The following is a 21,377-nucleotide window of genomic DNA, read 5'->3' on the forward strand; positions in this document are numbered from 1 at the left end:
GCCCCCCCATCTAGATCCGCCCATGCCTCGAACTGGAGACGGCACTTTGACAACAGTAATGCATCATTCTGAGCTTATAAACGAAATGAGTGCTAACTCTACTTCTATAAAAGAAGTTTATTGTGCAGTAGCATTACAGGTCCATTGGAAACATGTCATTGTAGGAAATTTGACATGGAGGAAAGGAAACAGTGCAAGGACTCCATGCACAGTGGAAACAGATGGAGAATCTGAGTGAAAAGGTTGGATGCTGGTTTGACTGACTGGTTGATCTGCTGCTGCAGAAATGAAGTCATTCAGGAAATAAAGCAACAACAACAACAACAACAAAAAAGGGTTTTTCATTCAAGTAAACACAGATTTCCTTCAAGTTCAAAAAGTTTGGCCCAAAACAAAATGTACAGACAATTAAGAAAAAAGCAACAACTGATATGTAAAAACATGAATGTAATGTTAATAACATGTAATAATTGTACAATTATCAACATTTTTTTTAAAAAAAGGCAGTGATGTTTCGTGCATGAATGTGTCTTCACATCTTAACCCTTAAACTCAAGCTAATTTTAAAATCTCTTCTTCGTTGTGGTAAAACATCACATTATTTTTTTTTTTCTCGTGACTAAAAAAGTAAACGACTTTACAAATCTGTGCTTTACTAAAAAATAAAATATATTCCAAAAAAATGCTCCGATATTTTCCCCGACACGTAAAAAAATATCCCAGAGTATTGTTCGATCATACGTATAAAAACATGGTGGGCGTGTTCGATGTACAGGTGAGATCATGGCAAGGCGATTCTTCAGAAGACAATCAGTGCCGTTTGTCGAGCCGAGACACCGAGCTGTGGCAGAGGTCAGAGGTCGGAGGTCGCTATGTGTGGGCAGAAGAACGGAGGACATGGAATCGCTTCAGAGTCATCCGGATGGATCCCAGCTCGCGGTTCAGTCTCTCCAGACGATTCTCTAAGGCCACCTGATAGAAGAAAATAGCAAAAATATTTGAAGTAACAGTTTCAACCCATAAAGGAAAACGGTAAACATTGTCTGTTCAGTCTTGTCACAACAACACATTTTGCTGGACAATAAACTGTTCCAGTAATTATTGCAATAAATGATAATATTGTTCTTTTGAGACCATTTTCAAGTATTGACAATGACATAATACAATAGATTTAACATTGTCAGGTTTCACCTTAAGTGTCAATAGAGAGTTTCTCCAGGTTTCAACAACTCAAATTTAAGACTTTTTAAGACTTTGAAATTAAGACCTGTCTCCACAGATATAGGGGGTGGAAACTTGCGTGGGTGACATCATGCTGCAGGTGGGTCTATAGTTTAAAATAACATTTGGAGCTCATTTCAGAATATTGTGATATGTATCGTGATATAGCAAAAATATATTGGGACATTAGATTTTCCTCATGTCCCCCAGCCCTAGTCTGAGTTCTACTCAAAATTTTGCCTGACAGAAAAGTCCTGCGACAAAAAAAAAACAAATAAAAAATGCATTGAATATGTGAGATTAAATAGTCCTGTCAATACAAAATTTAAGACTTATAAGTAACGTATTTAAGGCCAACTTGGTTTTTCAAAAATGAATTGAAGACATTTTAAGACATTAATTTAGTTACATTAACTTTTTTAGCAGACATGGGTACCCAATATATCAATTCTCAGAATAAATAGATTAGATTCGTTTTAACATATTTTGAGAGTGGCAATACATTTTATTATTGTGACTAAGATTTTATGACACATTTAATATTGTGCATAATGTTGCACAACACTGATGATTAAATTGTTCTTGTGGGATATTCAGTCTTATCCATATGCTTAAGCAAGAAAATCCTTAAGTGAAATATTTCACTTATTGTTTCAATATGCTAATAGTTTCTAATGTTATTTTTAATATAATAAAACAGGAAATGAACTTTGTTTTGAAATGACAGGTCAGGAGTAATCAGTTTATAATTGTTTTCTGGTATCTCACCTCATCTAATCGGGTCTGTAGGCTCACTCTGCCACCTGCTCCAGGCATCCTGCTCAAAGCTGCCTCAATCTGCACACACACACACACACACACACACCACAAATACACTGATAAAGCAGTGAACACGCTGAAACTCATTAGATCAGAATAAAGGCAGGAGGAGGGATTGAAATGAGCGACCCTATAAGCCTCTTATGTAACCGGCTGAACGTGTGGTTAGAGCTGCACCTTTAAATTTATCCTTCTGGCTTTAAAAAATAAAGAAACTAAGAAGCATCAGACTCTGCAACACACCTGCAGTTTCTCCTGCGTCAGCTCATCAAACAGTCTTTCAGCCTCAGTCAGTGACTGGGTTCTGTCCGGGGCCAGCAGAGCCGGGTCCACTGAGGGGTCCGGCTGCTCAGGACCGCCGCCGTCTCTCTGCTGCTCCCAGCCCAGCTGGGCGCTTCTGTCCAGTGGCTCCATGCGGCCGCAGGGCTCCGGCTCCTGACGCTCTGAGAAAAAAAACAACAGAAGAAGAATCTACATTTATAATCAGACACAAATATTAGGTTTTCAGAAAGTGTGGAGTTCCAAATTATTAAAGGTTTTGTTTCTCAAACAAGGAGTAAAATCAAAAATAACTTAGATGTTTTCTAAAATAAATAAACATGCCCAGAATACAATGGTAGAAAAAACCCAAAAAAAGCACTAAGCTAGCGTGTCCTGGCCACCAGGGTTTTCAGGATTTTGAGCGTTACCTTTCTCTTCTGCTGATGTGAAGTGGAGTCTCTTCCTGGGACTGCTGCTGTGGAACGAGTGCCGTCTCCTGTCAGCGTGTCCGTCGCTGTGCGGACAGACCACAACCAGACAGTTTCAGTGAGTGTGTCTAAAAGCACACCTTTACTGACAGACAGGAACAGAACGCTAACAATATTTACAGCCATTTCATGATAACTTATTTGTGGACTGACCAGAGAAAATGTGTTAGAAAGGGCAGCAGTCTATCACCTTCTGGTCAAATGCAACATCCCAGGCTTTATGGAATGAAACCAACTGTTTTTGGGTCGGAATGTAAAAATGACAAAACAGCATCTTTTGTTAACTTGTTTATTTTAAATGTCGCTATAAACCCGAACTGTTCTTTACATTAAATAAAGTTCCTTAAAAAACTAAAATTAAACTGCAGCTGTCTTCATTTTGTGTCATATCATGACGTTGCACTCTTTCTGTTGTCCTCTACCGCCCCCTACAGCTCACAGCGGTTATGGGTTTGCAACAAAAGAATTCGCCCCGGAATCGCCTGCACGAGGTTTCATTTCTCACCTTTGGAGGTGCAGGTGCTCTTCTCTTGGCATCAGGTGGCCAAAAGCAGTGGAGTAGTTCTCAGTGGGGCAGCGTTTGGGGCTGGACATGGCAGACAGGGGCGTGAGTAACGTCTCCCTCTTGGCTAAAAAGAAGAAGAAAGGAAGGTGGAGATGTCATGACCGCCATACAAACATGCAGATTTGGATAAATGTCACATTTTGTAGTAAGACGAGGTTTCTGAACGTTTCACCAACTTAAATTAAAGACTGTTTATGGCCATTTTGAACAAAATAAGACCTGAATCACGACAAATGTACAACAGAAAATTGCTTATCCTGCTAATAAATTTGTTCATATCAAAGCTAGCTAGCAATGGTATATTAGCTGCTTGTTTTTATTGTAAGTCTTTATTAGCAATCATCAAAATATTGGCATAATACAAACAAAAAAAACATCCTAGGTTGAATTTTATACATAAAAAGAACCGAGAACATAAAGAGGTTACAAGATTTTACATTTGTGTAATAAATTTACAGTATTTTTTGGATTACTGGATAAAGCAATGACATGATATTACCAATTCAAGTCTTTCATGAAAATGGAGAATAAAGGTCTGTTAGTACTGAACTTTGCGATATTAGCAGCTAGCTAACGGCAGCCTCAACAGCCTTGAGTCACAGAATGCAGTGAAGACGCCTGCGTGCGACTAAAATTTAAGACCACCACAAAATTTAAGACCTGTGATTATCACACTTAAGGCCAAAATACACCTAATTTTTTTTATTATTATTATTTAAGACATTTTAAGGCCTTGGCAAATAAATTTAAGACTTTTTAAGGGTGAACGAGTCCCTGTAAGAACTTACTTGGAGTCGCAGTCGGGATGTTTCTATGAGCTGCAGGTGGCAGTGAGGAGGACCTGTGGCCCTCGGGGGACAGACTCCTCTGGGCCCTCAGCAGGGCTGCAGTCCTGTCCGCTGCGCAGCGACTTCTCGGGCCCCCGCCGTCGGCCCCCGTAGCTGCCGTTCCTCCTGGTTTCGCGGCCTCCGTCTCGTCCAGCACCACATCGGGTCGCTTCCGGACCGGCTCTTTGTGTTTCCGCTCCACAAACCCAACGGTGGCCCTCTGATGGCCGACCCCTGCAGACACATAAATGAATTAAATTCTACAGACCGAGCAGGTAGCAGCTGTGTTTGTTTGTGTTTAAGTGAAATAATAATTGTGCAAAAATGCTGTTGGAAATATTTGGTGCATTTCAGGATGAAAAATGAACAAAGTGTCTGCCTCCAAGACAGTTTTACTTTTATTTGTATGTGGAAAAATACGGGAAGTCACATTGTTTACTTTACAGTGACTTTAAAAACTATTCATACACTTTAAAACTTTCCGTTTTTTTAACTACAATGTATTTTAATTAGATGTTATGTGACAAGCCATCAAAAAAGTGGTTCAATATTTTTTTTTAACCAGTGAAAACCTGAAATGTGCTTTGTGCATTTCTCTTTTGGGATCTCCGCAATTTTTGTGAATTTTTAGAAGTTTGCTTATGCAAAACAGCTGAAGTTCAGTCAGATGGGACGCATAGCATGCGTGAATGTCAGTTTTCAAGTCTTCCCATTGATTCTCAATTGCATTTAGGACAGGACTTTGACTAGGCCAAGAGCCTTATACCTGCAGCTCCAGAGCTATGGCTGGCTCTTAACTTTGGACAAGATTGATTAAGAATGGAGAAACGTTTGAACATTTAAAGATAATAAACAAATGCTAGTTTGAATAGTTTTTTTTATGTGCATAGTGTAAAGAATATTTATCAGAAGTACTTTTTTTTGTTTTCAAGTTGTAAATTGATTGTTTTGGGATGTTTTGTTCTGTGATATCTGAACATTTTATTGAAAGAAAAAATTTATTCTTTTCATGTAAACTTTATTTTATTTTAAAACATAAAAACAAAAATAAAAATTGTTTTTCTTACATCTAAAACTCCAAACAAATTTCCTAGAGTAGGTGTTGTAAAAAATTTAAAAAAAAGCTATTTGGTATAAGTAAGTAGTTCAAAACCGATTAAATAAATCAGTGGTTCTTTAAAGATGACAACAACATTCCTGTTGTAGATATTTTATCTTTTTCTTAAAGGTGACGTAATATTTGTGTTTCTAAACGAGTTTTATTCCACTGGGCTGAGGGAGAAAATGCCTCTTTGGGTTGTAAAGGTGGCAGACCCCTGAGGGTCCCTGTGCAGCTGTGAGAATGTGGGGCTCACACGGGGCCCGGGTCTCCGTGGCTCTGGTCTCCTCCAGCTCGATCAGGGCCCTCATCATGGGCGTCAGGGGGCTGGAGCCGTCTCTCCGACCGGCGCTCTGCCCCTGCTGTCTGCTCTGAGGCAGCGTCTGCTCGCACTCAGGCGGAGACGCACACCTGCACACCAGAAAGCGAACCGTTCACGCTCACGCTCGCGTCCGGCTTTAAAAGCCGTGCTCCCGACTCTAAACACACACCTCCAGCTGCCGGTTCCAGAGGAAGAGGCGTCCGCGGAGCTGCCGGTTCCAGACGACTGGTCGTTTACCGGGTAAGGTGATCGCTTGTGAGCGTTTGATTGGCTGGTTTGAGTTAGCTGGGAGTTTCTGCCGCCGTTCGACTGGTCAGACCTCCTCCAGGTGACGTCCGGCTCTACTTTACCTTTGCTGGGCGACAGCAGCAAGTCAGGATGGTGGAAGAGACTGCAGACATGTTCAGGACAGTAATTCACTGTAGTTAGTATCACTTGTTACAAAAACAGTAACAGTAAAAACTGAAATCTCATTTTCCCATGTTGAACGATTTAGTTATACATCAGAGAACTGTGAAGAGCGAAAGGAAATTATAGCTTTTAATTGAAAATTATGAAAATATCTGGTTTCAAAATTTTGCCTTTTAATCAAACTTTATTACAAAGTTGTGCAGTTTGAATATCGAGCACTTTTAAGGTCTATATAGAGAAATCAAGCACTTTCTAAACCTTGGAAACACAAAACTGAAATTCAAACATTTTCAAAGATTTTAAGAAAACCCAGTTGCTCCCACTTTGCTCTAACTGCTCAACAACCCTCGCTCACATGATGAACAACAATGAGCTCCTACAAACGAGTCATCCGATTCCATGACAATGTCTGGGGAAACAGTCTATATGCCCATTTTTTAAATTTTTATAAACCCAAGGCTTGGAATCAAACGGAAAGAACCTGGTGAACCCAACAAAAGCATGGCTCTTCACATGAGCTGACGTAATAACTTTCTTCCACTTCACAAAAAACGCATCACTCTGCTTTGGTCTATTACATAAATCACAAATAAAATACACTTACTGCTCACCTATTTCAGCAAAGTGGAAGCGACAGAGTTTGAATGTTACAAAACACAGTTTGCAACGTGACAAACTGTGTTGTATGGGAGGTTATTTGTGAAGAAGTGTTACAAACTTTTCTCCTCTCAGACACTAAAACGCTGCGGCTTTAACTGTGAACATCTAAAGAGCTCACCCTGCCCCTGAAGGTTGTGCGTTACTGTGGGGGGCGAAGCGGATCCTGGCCTGGTTCTCGTGCTCCAGCTGCATCACCTGGGACTCCAGCTTTGAGATGACTCTAGGAGAGATTTAGAGAGGTGGACATGGTCATGGATACAGCAGGAGACACCCGCAGGTAATGGGGAACGACGCAAGTAAGAGTAGAACAGTATTTGGTAAAAAGGATACCCCAGTACTGATTAAATGGTTAAAATGTTAAAAAATCAGTCAAATTAAATCATCAGATTTAACCAAAACATGTTATGTGGAAATTTTGGTATTTTAAGCACCAAAAAGACAGTAATTCATACTAATAACATAATCACGAAATAACAAAAGCTGCATTCCCATTTACCATATAATTGCGTAAGTTGGAATTACAAAAATAATTTGGCTTAATGGACACACGAAAAAAACTAACATTTTTCTAAAAGGTTTTTGCGCTAGGTTGAGATGGTTTTCTTGATTTTATTGAAATGAATGAAATTTGCAAAACTGCAACGCAAACTATTTTCATGTCCTACAAGTCATGTGATCAGCAACTGCATGTTACTACTGGAGGAAACAACAAAGAAGACAACAGGAAGTAGTAGTAGAATTAATTTTTAATGAATTATCGTGTGAACAAACTTCCTGACTTTGATTGCATTTTTTATTTAATGGAAACACTTCAGTGCGAAATTGTGCTTTTTCAACATGAGCGGAAATTGACAAAGTTTTGCAAACATTTGTAATGGAAATGCAGCTAAAATCAGGCAAAAGAGACACTTTTCCAAATCAGTTTCTTTCAATATAAAATTTATGAAACCTTAATGAAACCTACGAATGTGTGTCTGGTGATTATGTTTGGTTAAAACATTATTGTTCTTCATTTAGTGAAGTTACTCACAGGGGATAGAGTATACAGAAATGTTACCTGAGTAAGAGCAGCGAAACGGCATAATACAATTACTCAAGTAAAAGTAAAAACACTACTAAAAGTACATTTTTTCCAAAAAGTTACTCAAGTAAATGTAGCTGGTTGGATTATATATTTTTTTTTTAAAGTTACAAAATCTAACCAGCAAGTGTTACCTCTTCAGCTCAGATATCTGATCGTTTGCATCGACTAGCTTGCTCTCTGCTGACACCAGTTTGTTCTGTAAAAACAAAACAAACAGCAACATTATGGCAATAAACATCAACTATTATTATTAGTCCTGTCTTACTTATGGGGTTGATGCCAATATTTTAAAAACAACAAAAAAAAGACAAATATTGGCTGATACTGAGGTTAATGAAGATGTGACACAATGTTGCAATACCAGAGGAAATGATTTTACCTTTGCTGCTTCGTGTTCCTTCGTCAGAGAGTCGTATTCCTTGAGTAGCTGAGGGGAAAAAAGTGAAGCGTTGTAAATTATGGCTGCCAGTTAACATAGTTGTACAAAAAGAGCTATTAAATTCTTCCACTGGTGTAAAAACTTTGTCATTTTTTTCCTGTCCTTATCAAACATTTCTTATTCAGGGTCTCATGAGTAGCAGCAATTTGATACTATAATATTTTGACTATGACTTTAACGTGTTAATTACATTTTTAATACGCTAAAAACTTTCAAAACTATGAATCACTTTTTTTCTACATACAAAGTCCCAAGAGGAATCTTTGTATTCGCATGTTTCTGGTACGCCAATAAATCTGATGCGCAAGCAACTTCCAATAAAACAACAGCCATGGAAGACAAAGCAGCTCCTCTTGGCCCATAAGGGGTTAATATTTACACCAGTCTGATAGTTGAGTGACCTACATAACAGATAGAAAACAATATGTCCATTTATCAAGGCTGTGCAATGTGAACTAAAAGATTTATCACGATACTTTGTGGTATTATTGCGATAGTGATAAAAGTGAGCATAAGAACTACTTATTACTTCTTTTTCTAGGTATTGCTGAAAAAGCAATACCTACAGTCACAACCATACAGTTACATCAACCATAAACCCACAAAAAAAACTAACCCATTTATACATAAGATGCTTCTTTAGGACACCAGTCACACAAAGAAGTGTGATTTGTATCACTGAACTTCACACAGTAACTGTATTTAGTCATATTTTCAAATGTATTGATATTTATTGATGCTCTGACTGAACACACAGTGGAAGTTCTTTTCTTTTAGAAAATTAAAAATTACCACAACATGGCGGGTTCGTTTTTTGAAACAAATTCTGATATTTAGATAAAATATCAGAATTCTTATCATGACAAAAAAAATTATCACAATAATAAATGATAAAACAATACAATAAATGCCCACCTTTTATATTTACCCAATAATTTAGAAGAAAAAAAGGTATTTGATTTGAAAATGTTTATTTTGTTGCTATATACAGTTTACAATTAATTGTGATTCATTTCGACTAATTAACCCTGCAGTTAACTCAATTAGAAGTTTGCTGCTACTTTTTACATGATATTTGATGTTTATGGACTCTCTCAGACTCACATCTTGCAGCATCTTGTACTCCCTCTCCCTCCTGGCCTCCTTGTCGTCTGCCTCCCTGCAGGCTTTCTGCGCCGCCTCCTCCAGCTGACGCACGCGGCTCTTTAAGCGCGCGGCCAGGCCGTCTTTCTCTTTGGCCGAGCGTTTGCTTTCTTCCAGCCGCTGCTGCAGGGAGTTCACGGCGGCTCCGGCCACGGCGTAGCGCTCCGGCCACTCAGCCTGCGAATACAAAGTCACTCGTATTCAAAAGCTGCCCAAAAACGATGCCTGAACATTGGTGTAGCTTCCTCTGTTCGGCCTGCTAGCTTCTTGCTATCTCTGCGTTGCTTGTTTAGGAAATTATCATAAGTTCCCTCAAGGTAACGAGCTGCAAATTTTGCATAAAAATGTGCAGGTACCAGGTGTTTCTCCAGCAAGATGTTTGTTGCCTCTAGTTCCTGAATGCGACCTGTTGCTTCAGCCAGAGCTTTTTCTAGATGTTTGCACCTGCAGATAAACAAATGGATGAATAAAATGAATCTAAACTGTGAACATTTATCATTAACATTGCTAATCCCTCTTTACATGTTCTCAAATGTATGCACAAAAAACTTCTACGTTTGGCTTTTGCTCGTTTTTCTGGTTATTTTACGTTTCTGGTGACTTTATCTGGTTTGCAACAAGGCAAAAAACACAGCCATGTGAATGACTGCAAACCTTTCTGTAAGGGCCTGATTGCTCTTCTCTAGGTCCTGGGGCAGATCGCGGAGTTTGAGTTTGTCTCGCAGGATCCGAATCTCAGACTCGTAGTAGGCTTTCAGATCAGCGACGTGTCGCGAGTGTTTCTCTCTGAGGTTCTGCCGCAGTCTGGGGGAAAAAAGGGAAGAAAAAAGGAAACTTAAGACACTTTCACGTTACAACAAGGTGCAAAACTTATTAAAGCAAAAAAAAAGAAGAATCTTTGCAACAAATTTTGTACCCAGTTAAACCAGAAACCTTCATGTTATAACAAAACGAGTTTTATGTCTCACAATAACAAATGTTTTTGTTATAATGAGATGCAGAACTCGTAAAAACAAGAAAACTGTTAAGTTTTATATCTCGCTTTAACGAGAAACTTCTTTATATTAAGATTTTAAAAAACGCTCCTCTGACAGTTTACGAACTTAAAAAGGCAAAAGAAGGGCTCACCCTGACCTTTTTTATTTAAATGAGACACATTTTGGTTATAACAAAATACAAAACGAATTTTGTATCTCGTTACATCCAGAAACTCTCATGGTATAATAACATAAAACTTCTGAAACCAAGAAACTTTCTTGTTTTAATAAAATACACACCTCTGACATATTTAGGTTATAATGAGACAGAAAACTCATTATCATGACAATGTTTTCTCGCTTTAACGAGTTTTGTGTCTCATACCCAGAAATCTTAACGTTATGAAATATAAAACTCGTAAAAATGAGACACTCTCATTTTAGCAAGATATTTCTCACTGTGATGAGAAACTTTTTGCTCTAGCAAAAATATAAAAATACACCCGTGACAGTTTACATTCATAAAAAGGCATTCCTCTGATGTTTCTGATTTAAAAATGGGAACATATTTTGATTGTAACGAGATATAAAACTTGGACAAACAAGAAATTTTCTCGTTTCAGCGAGACGAGTTTTATCGCTAAAACGACAAACATTTTTTCTACAGCAAGTTACAAATATACGCTCCTGATTGTTTACAATTTTAGTGTAACCTGTGGGGCTGCTGAAATCAGGCGGGGTGAATATTGTCTACAAGGCGTCTGTAACATCAGACTCACAGAGACAGGACGACGGGGTCCTCCAGAGACGAAGCTCTGTCCATGTGAGGACTGGCTGACGGCGGCTGCCCGGCTCCAGGGGCGGCGCTGGGCTTCAGGGTGCTGGTGTGAGTGCGGCTCCCCTCTTCCTCGCTGGTTAACGGCGCACTGCGCTGCTGGCTGCTTTCTCTGACCGCCAGTGACGGATTCCCTCGGGAACTTTGCGTCTTAGCGGGAGGTTGTCCAGCAGCTGAAGCGCTGGACGTGTCAGAGACGCAGTCGGTGTCTCCAGGATGGGGGCTGCCCTCCACCATGCTGTCGGGGGTCATGGAGGTCCCCAGTCTGGGGAAGGGGTGGGGCGGAGGGGCAAACGACGGGCTGCTGAAGTGAGAAGGTGAAGTGAAGCCAGACGTTCGATCTGACTGCTGCGTTCCGGCCGCCGGATCCAACGTCAGCACCTTAGCAACGGAGATATAATGTTGGCAACGGAGCGAGTCAGAAAGTTTTCTACAAAAGCCAAATGTCAGAAGAGGTAAGAAAAGATTTGGGTCTCTGAATGAAAAGACAAACCTGTGGTGATAGAAGGCTGGACGCGACAGAACCTTCCCAGTCGCTTTGTTTACAATCTTTATGCTTGTTCTGGTAGATTTCTCTGAGGGACAGCCGCGGCTCCTGGGACGGAGTCTGCTGGAGACACAGAGCGATCCTCAGCTTTTACTTCAACTCGACTTTTTCACAAAAACATCGTCATTGCAACATTTTTACATCCCTTACAGATCTGACTTCCATGAATCTGGGGGCAATAAACTGAGTAAAAACATATGAAAAGTTTTGAAGTGCTATAGAGCACACTAATCACCTTTATTTCATTTGTTTAGCTACAAAACCAGATGTAGTGATGATTATTTAATTTCCCTTTGGGATTAATAAAGCATTTTTGAATTTGAATTGAATCATTGTCTTCTGTTAGCAATTGCTACATGAAAATTTGCAAGAAAAAATAACTTGGAAATTTCTGAGTTTCAAAAGTTGATCTTTTTCTTTTTTTACTTTTGAAACTCTGAGATTTTCAAGTTTTTCCCAGAAAAAGTTTTGAGATTAATCCCAAAATTTCAGTTGTTTCTCCAAAATTTTTCTTGCCTCTCCCCCAGTTTTTCTATGTACAATGGCCCTAATAGGCCTTGGTACATCGAGCTGTTGTAGAGATCTGAATCTTCTTTATCTGAAGGTGTGTGAAGGTGTGTTTTAGCGCCACCTTCTGACTGGTACTATTATTGTCCCTGTCAGCACATACAGTCAAAATCTGAGCGTCATACGGCTCTTTTACGGGGCAGAAACAGATGACGACGTTTACGTCGCGTAGGACAGCAGGGCGGATCGGGAGGTTTGAATGTGACTCAGCCGGTGTTACTCACAAGACTCATGGAAGCCTCTTGCAGAAGGAGGTACGCTCCGCTGTCAAAGCTGTCCGGAAGGGGCCGATACAGATCGCACTCGTTCAGACGCCAGTAAGTCAGACCTGAGACAGACACAATGAAACATCTGTAGAGCACTTTTTGACATTATTCACCCATTCATTTGCATGTTTATGTCGGTGTAGGCCACGTGTGTCGCCAAATTACACAGTTCAATTCTGCAAAAATTCACGCAAAATTCAACAGACCTCCTCATTACTTCGTGGTAATGTGAGTTCCTCACGTTTTTCTGCAAGAACGGTTAAAAATGTTGAGCTTAAGTGATGATAACTCCAACCTGCAGGCGGCAGTACTTTCTTTTACAACACTGTTGCGTCAGTCTTACTTAATATCTAGTTGTAGTCCGCAATCGATACGGCAAACAACAAAAAGTCACATTTAACGTCGCGCATAGGCGCAAATATTGCAAAATTCCTTGCAAATATATATATTTTTTAAATATCAGAAAAATCTTTTAGAAATTCTGAACGGACTGAACAATGTGAAAAAAATTTCAATATTATTTTATTTTTAAGAAGTACTTATGGAATGCCGATTATTATTCATGGAGTCTGCAGGAGACAGAACGATCCTCAGCTTTTAATTCAATGAGGAATTAGCTGAATTAACCCTTTCATGCATAGTGGTCACTACAGTGGACAGCTATCTAAAAGCCATTTTCTTGTGCTTCCTGTGGATTTTTATGTTATAAATGCACACAGACCACTGAAGTGGACACTAATGCATCATAAAATATACCATCAACTACTGGCCATCAGCTGCAAATGCAAGAAATTATTTTTGTTAAATACAATATGGCCGACAGACAAAAAAGCATGAGAACAGACCCGGTCCCTCCTTCTACTGTAGACGACTCTTGCAAGTAAAAAAAAATATTGTGACATCAGATAACCCCTAAGGAACAATACTACTGATGTATTTTTCAAATAACAACTTTGTATTTGGACAAAATTACAATTGATCACATAAAAAAAATAAAAATAAAAAAAAAAGATTTTTACAAAAAAATGTTCCTACCTTTTTAATGCCTTAAGAAAAGAATTTTAAAAAATGGAAAAAAAATTCTGACACAAAGGATCATAATTCATGCATCAGAGGGTTAATTCGTCATTAGTTGACAAATTAATTAGCTGACTGGCCAGAATAAATTCTGCCACAACCGGCCCTTTAAGAAGATTTATGACCTCTATTCGGCCCAAAATGAGAATGAGTTTGACCTCCTGGTGCAGGCCAGTCTAAAGTACTGAGCCATACTATAAACCGTAAATACAGTGAGAACACTGAGCATCACTGCTGATCTGAAGAGTCACACTGCTACTGCTGCTCTCTACTGACCTATAATACGATCATAAATGAGATTTTATTCAGTGTCAAAGACTGCTTTTAGAATCAAATCAAAACTATTGCTATCAGACAGTGTGAAATATTATTATGGTCGCCTCAGGAGTGTATCAATAACTACAGAAGATAAAAACTAAAGTGCATAGTTTCCTTTGGCCTTGTCTTTTCTTCTTTTTTTAATCGAAGTCTGTGAATTACCTGAAGCCTCTGACATCAGGCTGTCACTGCGCCGCAGCGGGAAAGAGCTGGATGACAGCCCGGCCGATCGATGCTGAAACGGAGATAAGTGGATGGGACTCAGGAGCAAGAAAATACGGTTAGAACAACCAAAGCGGACAATGAGCTAAAAACAAAACCGCTACAAATGTTAGTCCTAGAAGGTGAGCTGTTGAAGTACCTGGTCGTGTGAATCTGGTTTCTCCAGCAGACTCTGCTTGCTGTGAGGTAACTCCTGGTAGTCTGGGGTTTGTGCTGTGCTGAGTCCTGCCTTGGTCTTCCTGGCTCTGAGTTTCTGCCTCTGGGCCCAGGAGGTCAGCTGCTGGGTGCTGCTGCTGCCAAAACAACGGAAAATACGTTTTATTTTTAACAAAAAACATACAACTTCATTCTCTATTTCCTCAATCTGACAAATAAAAGATGAATTCCATAAAATGATGCAGGTAAAACAGCAACACGTTGATATAATAGTTTGTGCCACAGTCAGTGATAAACCCAACTTCAATCAGTTCCAGTTATTAGCATAAAGAAACCTGCCCACATTCAGCCAGTGGAGCTAATGCATCCTGTGGTCATTTACTGGCCGCCACAGTTGGAAGCTGCAGCTCATAGGCGGAGCTTCGTCCTTGGAGGCGGGTCTAGGCCCCCTCAACCGTTTTGCACAGCTGAACGATTGCCACGGGACATTAAAGGATTCAAACATGCATTAAAGACTCAAAGCAACACTCCAGGAGTGTTTTTGGTGAGAGAATAACAGTGATGTAACCCAGGGCCTTAATCTCAAAAACGTTGACTTTCCATAAGGCTGCCCCTTTAACAGGTTAAAGTTTGGACATACCTGGACGTTTTCTGCTGGTACACAGATGGAATAGGTTCATTGACGGCATTGGGCCGCTCACTGGAGAAGTCCTGCTGGTACTCTGCCAGAGTCGTCTGTATGTCTTCCTGGAGGACGCTGGTCCACCTGTGCTTCCGCCCTCCGTCGCCATCCTCCCCGTCTTCATCAGGAGTCACCCTGGGCTCGAAGCCAGTTTCCCACAGCGTTCCATAGCCACTGCTGAGCACCGTGGTGGTCCGCTCCTCCGCCTGGTTGGCGGTCTCCAGCCAGGGAGGCGGAGGGGATGGGGTGCTAAAGGGCGTGAGGACGGGGGCTCCCAAGCTCTCGTTGTCACTCGGCACGTTTTTGGGAAGCGGACGTTCACTGGAGATGATGGAGAAGATGCAGTTTTTAGCATCCGGGGACGTTTTGGTGACGGAGGGGAACTCTGTTTGCGGCTGACCGCTGCTGGTTTGGCGGTTCTGGAGCTGAACCAGGGCCTTAATCTCATCCTGAATCAACTAAACAAAATAACAAAACAAGATATTTAAAAGGAGAAGAAAAAAATGTCATCACATGAAAGAACTCGATAGCATATGTTTTCTTACCTGTATTTGGCACTGATATTGTTCTTGCTGAGCAAGTATTTGCTCTTGGTATTGCTTTTCAACCAGCTGAAACAAATGCAACCATCGACCCTGATGAAGACAAAAACAGTTTGACAAACGATCAGTTTGTAACTTGAACTTTTAAACGGTTAATCCTGTTTAGTTTCCTAACTTCACAGGTGCACAGCTTCTAAAGGTTAGTAATCAGAAGTTTTCCCTTGTAATATTTTAAGCTGCCACTTCATCCAAATGTAATAAAAAGAACAAAATGTCCGGCAAACATTGTTAGAAGCCATACTGTAAGGAGCAACTATTGCAATGTAACAATAAACCAGTTAGAATTCACTTATTTGAAAGAAGCAGAAAAATCTGATATGGGTGTTTGTTTTCTATGATGGAGGAGAACGTTTCTGCTGAAAAACTCAAAAATTTGCTGATTAGATCTCAGGAATTGTCTTGAAAATCAAGGAAATTTCTGAGTTTGAAAAGTCAAAACAATTGCAAGAAAAAAACTCATTTTGAGATTAACCTCAGAAATGTTCAAGAAAAAAAAAAACGTGGAAAATTTCAGAATTTCTAAAGTCAGAAATTTTAAATTTTTTTCCAGGAGAATTTCTGAGATTAATTTCAAGACTTTTTTTTCTTGCAAATGCAAAATTTCTGCTTTTTTTTCTAATGAATTTTCAACTTTTGGGGCTCATAAATTTCCTTGATTTTAAAAAAAATATATCTGAGATTAATCTCAAATTCTTTTTGTGTTTTGGCAGAAATTTACTCCTCATTTCCCCCCCCCCTCTACAATGGCCTTCATACGCCATCATAGTTTTCACACACGAACACTGAGGAAGTCATTTGGATTAAAAATCTCCAAAGTTGCTATTCACATTACGAAGATCTCTCAGCCAGATAAGTGCACTGTAAGATTTCTCTGTTTCTGAAAGCAGGTGTTGGGACTCTTCGTTTTGTGTTCATATTAATTAATGTAATGCATTTGAATTCCTCTGCAATATTAGCAAATCCTGGATCTTGTAGACATGTTATTAGAAGGCTGGGTAAAAGAACTTCATTTATTTTTGAAATCACCCCTCCTCTGCAAAGTTTCTTATATCTTGCATTTACTGGTGGCTCCAGTAAATATAAATTAAAACAGATAAAAGGCAACAAAAAAAACAAACATGTAAAGCAACCATGTAAAGGATTGTGTTATAATTGTTAGAAACATGCAGCAGACTAAATGTGATTTGTTTTCAGAAATAACACCAGTTCACATGATGCATCCTTCTTGACTGTAAGAACATGAACATATTAGAACAGTCATCCTTCCACACAATTTTACCTTATGGCTTGGATATCAGCCGTTCATTGAAGAATCTAGCTGAGGAATCATCGTGTTAAGTAATGCGACACAAAATACACACTAAAAAAAGTTTAAAAATCAAACATTTACTTAAGAGACAGAAAAAATACAACTCATGAAAGTGCACCGTATAAATAAATCGCAATATGTCTCTCAGGTTTTCTTCAAAGCATATTATTTAAAGTGTATTTTTCTGATAGAAAAGATGCCCATCAATAATAGGAACCCAATACCAGGTATGCATGACTTTGTAGCGTATATAAAAGCAGAATGTAACTGATCATTTCTGAAGAAAAAATTAAATACGTCTGATATTAATATGTCAAATGAATGTTTAACACAGAAAAAAAAAGATGGAGTAAGCGTTGCTACTTCCCCCAAAGAGCTGGAATGCAGTGGAAGTGAGTGTGTTTCATGAGAGAAAACAGGGCAAAAGGGCAGATTTCCATGGTTTCCCTGGACTTTGACGTGGACTGTTTACCAAATAATGAAAAGCAATCATATCAGTGGCAAAATCATAGAGCAAAAATGCGGGTTGTGGATGAACTCCATTAGCTGCTTGTTCCCACAGACACCGTGTTTAAAGGAACAGTGAACCTGCTGAGAACAAACACTTCAGGTTGAACTGAATTGCGTCAGTGTTTCCCCTGCGCATCACTTGCTGCGTATGACAAGATCAGCTGCAGTGTGGTGCTGTGCCGGTACTATGGGCTCTCTGCAGGTGTGTGTGTGTGTGTGTGTGTGTGTGTCTGCAGAACTGACAGGTGCGATCCGCAGAAAAAACTAAAAGTGACAGCTCAGAGATGAGGCTGTCAGCTGCAGAAGAACAACTGCTAAAGCAGCAATTCCTGGCTTCACTTCGGACAGCACCGGCGTGTGCTTAGGATCTCATTTACATACGGTCTGTGTAGTTTTATCTTTCAGGCTGTGTGATTAACTCCCACCTCACAGTCCTTCCAGATCTCAGGGTCTGTTTCTCCGCTGCTCTGAATTTCCTGCACTAAGGCCCTCAGGGTCTCCAGGGAGCTCGGGTTGATGAACGGCAGGGTCTTCCCATGCTCAAATGCTTCGTCTGTGCTCAGACACAGGTTCCTACGACAACATTGCACTGAAATTACTTATAAGATACGGGCAAACAATGTAAAAGAGAGACCAAGGCTTTTCTTGTATCATTTTTCTTTGCGAAATGATACAAAAAATAAAAAAGGTAAAGAAGATTATAAGAAATTAAAAATATTACAACGGTAGGCAAGATATGATGTCTTATAATAAAGAGTCTCACTTAGTATGAATATTTAAAAACTGTTACGCCAACATTTAGTATAGTATATATCGAAACATCGCTCAATCAAGAAAATACGACTGTCTATTGAAAAAAAAAGGAGAGTAAGTCTTTTACAAAAAAATCTCAGATATTTTTCTAGAAAAAACCCTAAAAAATTCTGAAAAAAACTTTGAAATTTGTGTTTTAAAAGTAATACATTTTCTACAAAAATAATTTTTAAAAACGTTCAAATGTCTGAGCCTCAAATGTCTACATTTCTTTTTACTTTTGACACTCAGAGACTTCCAAGGTTTTTTCCTTGAATATTTTTGAAATTAATCTCAAAATGGAATTTTTTTTCTAGCATTTTTTTTTTACTTTTCAAACTCACACATTTCCTTGTTTTTTTGTTGTTTTATTTTGGAAAAATTTCTGATATTAATCTCAAATTTCCAACGTTATTTCTTGAAAATTTTCAACTTTTCAAACTCAAGAGTTTTCTTGTTCTTTCTAGAAATTTTCTGAGATTAATCCCTAAATTTTGAACTTTCTTGACAGAAATATATATATACCAAAAAACTATGTGTGACAATACATACGTATACATATATACTAGTATTACTGGTGCAGGTAAAAAAAATCTAGAATGAATATACAAATATTAACATATTGCTAAATGTACATAAGAGGCACGAATAAAAGCAATATTGAACCGTTTACGACAGTCAGTAATAATATTGAACCTAGCTTTTTCAGACAGTCTGAGTGTGAGGATTACTGGTGATGAGCAATCAGGTGGCCAATGGGAGGTCACTATTATTACACCATCTCATCTCACAATGATATGCTATTTTGTGCTTACATTTCACATAAAGCACCAAAAAATAAATAAATAAATCAAACGTCTATGGTTTGCATTGTGGCAAGATGAGAAAAAGATCAAATGGTATAAATACTTTTCCAAGGCGCTTTAGTTGATATCAGATCATTTTTGTTGAATTTTTTTTTTTTTTTAAACAGCTGCAGTTTCAAATCCCGCTTCGCGGCTCACGCTACAGTTTACAACATGACTTTCATTTCCTTCCTTACAAATGAACGCAGCTCATGACGTTTTCCGACAAGATTAATAAGAAACAGGAAATAAATGGCAATAAGAAATAAATCCATTAATCTCATGGTAAATTAAAACTAGCTCAATCATTTCCATTTGTGTGATTTATTGTTTTTCTGTTTTCTCTCTTTCAATCAAAACTTGGATTTGGTGCTTTGGTGGTCTTCTTCTTTTTCTCTTTTTTTTTGAAGAACAATTTTGTTTACAGCAACTTCATAATTCATTTTATTTGTTGTTTTGTTTATTTATTTTGGATACTGAAAATGTCTTCCCGTTCCAATGTTAAAAGCTTATTGATCTTTGAATATACATGTTCTTTTATTATTACCAATACACTATTGTATAATACCGTTATCTCAAAACAACAATGTCACGGTTTATCGCATCAACTTCTGGGACGATCTACTGTCCAGCAAAATGTGTTATTGTGACAGGGCTGACCAGAACATCTGAATACTTGAACATAAACGCAGCTTATATCCGAAAATGCATCTTTTACACATTAACTGTCAAGTCTCCATTTTTCACGCAGAGAACGGTGTGTGTGTGTGGGGGGGGGGGGGGGGGGGGGGGGGGGGGGGTGGCAGCACCTGATCCGGTTGCATGCCGGTGTGATGTCCACACGCCTGCTCTCCACGGCGCCTCCCGTAGTCTGGGAGACGGTGTGCCTCTCCTCCAGGACGGCCAGGCCCGAGGCTGACGTCCCCTCGGAGGACACCAGGGAGGTCTCGCTCTCCTTTCCTCCATCTCCGTCGGCGCTGGCGTGGCAGTGGCTCAGAGCCCCCGAGCTGGACACATCCTCGGAGATACTGTCATCCGTGGACATGTTTACGGGCCCATCTGGAGGGGGTCTCTCTGACAGCTGGGAGCCAAAACAAAGAGTGCTGAGTTGGAGTGAGCGTCTGCAGGCGCTGCACAGCTGTGGCAACAGTGCCAAGAAAAGCCTCTGTAACCTCGGTTGAGGTGGGCACTATCATCCCAGAGTCACTATACAGCCGCGATATTTACACGTAACATGTCCGGTAAACATGTATTAAAACAAACAGCAAAAAAAATAAATATAAAATGACGTTCAGGTGTCAGTGTGACGCATTAGCATCAATCCCTGTGTTTTAAGGATCAGGGGTTACGTTTCCTTTAATTTAAGATACAGCCTGAATGCAGCATGTTTTAATTAATGTGCGGCTAATTAAATTAGCAGAAATAGTTAGCGCGGAAGAGGCAGGCAATATCACAAATATTAATGGGAGCAACATTAGCTTTCAGAGCTGTAATGTCTGTAGCACCAACGCTTAAAGTTGTCAGTCCTGAATCTGTTCGAAAGAGTTTATCTGCTGCAGCTAACAACACCTGCAACTAACGAGCCTTTCGGATGGTTAGCCAGTTAGCTCAGTTTGGCTAAGTTGGTGTATTACAGGTTAAGAAACACGGAGACAAGCAGGACAGGACTAATAGTAGCATTCAACTGCAAACCGCTTCACAACACCAGGCAGTGTGGCTAGTACAGCTTACACCAATTAATAGTTAACCTACCGGTTGGTTTCTAATGTTATTATATCCATATTTCTCTGAGAGAAGTCGGACTCGCTAACTGTGAGCTGGTTGGCTGCTGCACTGCAGTGTTCGCTGTCCGCTGAACGTTTACAGCCCCCAACCCCATTGGTCAGAATGAGATCTGAAATACAGACGTGTGATTGGTTCGTATTTTCACATTTTATTTCTATTGGTCGAGGGAGAAGATAAGGAGTGTATAAATGACAGGCCAACCTGACAGGCGGACAGCTCCAGCAAAAGGTTGCTAGGATCTTATTTTGACGAGTAGCTGTTATTTATATTGTTTTATAAAGATCCTAAAAACACCGCTTTTGAATTCTGATGGAGTTTTGATGACCCACCAAAAGAAATGTTTTACTCTGACAATTTTTAAGTTTTCAGGCGCTGCCAAGATCATATTAATGTTTTCCTTTCAACATCTTCATTTGCAATTATTCCCCTTCTCATAATTCCCCCATAATTTCAAGAAAGGTTACCATACACTGAAAAAAAATATATATATATACACTGCTCAAAAAAATAAAGGGAACACTTTAAGTGTTAAACACCTGTTTAAGTGT

At 39.4% G+C, this 21,377-nt stretch overlaps 1 protein-coding gene across 3 annotated transcripts; it reads right to left on the minus strand.

Annotated features, from left to right (window-relative positions):
- Positions 1 to 97: 97 nt before the first annotated feature.
- Positions 98 to 20,908, minus strand: mphosph9 (M-phase phosphoprotein 9). 3 transcript variants are annotated; one of them, XM_032570412.1, is made up of 24 exons: positions 20,797 to 20,908; positions 19,854 to 20,125; positions 17,833 to 17,980; positions 15,532 to 15,621; positions 14,945 to 15,444; positions 14,288 to 14,438; positions 14,089 to 14,161; positions 12,490 to 12,593; positions 11,645 to 11,761; positions 11,096 to 11,532; positions 9,994 to 10,143; positions 9,696 to 9,783; positions 9,301 to 9,516; positions 8,137 to 8,184; positions 7,889 to 7,953; positions 6,792 to 6,893; positions 5,772 to 5,993; positions 5,537 to 5,691; positions 4,143 to 4,415; positions 3,295 to 3,418; positions 2,730 to 2,815; positions 2,284 to 2,483; positions 1,990 to 2,058; positions 98 to 972 (listed from the first exon to the last, which is right to left on the minus strand). In XM_032570412.1, the coding sequence occupies exons 2-24, from the start codon at positions 20,087 to 20,089 to the stop codon at positions 871 to 873; spliced, it is 3,756 nt and encodes a 1,251-aa protein (XP_032426303.1). In that variant the 5' UTR covers positions 20,090 to 20,125; positions 20,797 to 20,908; the 3' UTR covers positions 98 to 870. The 3 variants fall into 3 exon arrangements, with proteins under 3 accessions (XP_032426303.1, XP_032426302.1, XP_032426301.1); XM_032570411.1 differs by having other exon boundaries at positions 11,645 to 11,758; positions 14,288 to 14,441; XM_032570410.1 differs by having other exon boundaries at positions 14,288 to 14,441.
- Positions 20,909 to 21,377: the final 469 nt, after the last annotated feature.

The sequence above is a fragment of the Xiphophorus hellerii genome, chromosome 8 (genome assembly GCF_003331165.1).
Source record: "Xiphophorus hellerii strain 12219 chromosome 8, Xiphophorus_hellerii-4.1, whole genome shotgun sequence".
NCBI lineage: Eukaryota > Metazoa > Chordata > Actinopteri > Cyprinodontiformes > Poeciliidae > Xiphophorus > Xiphophorus hellerii.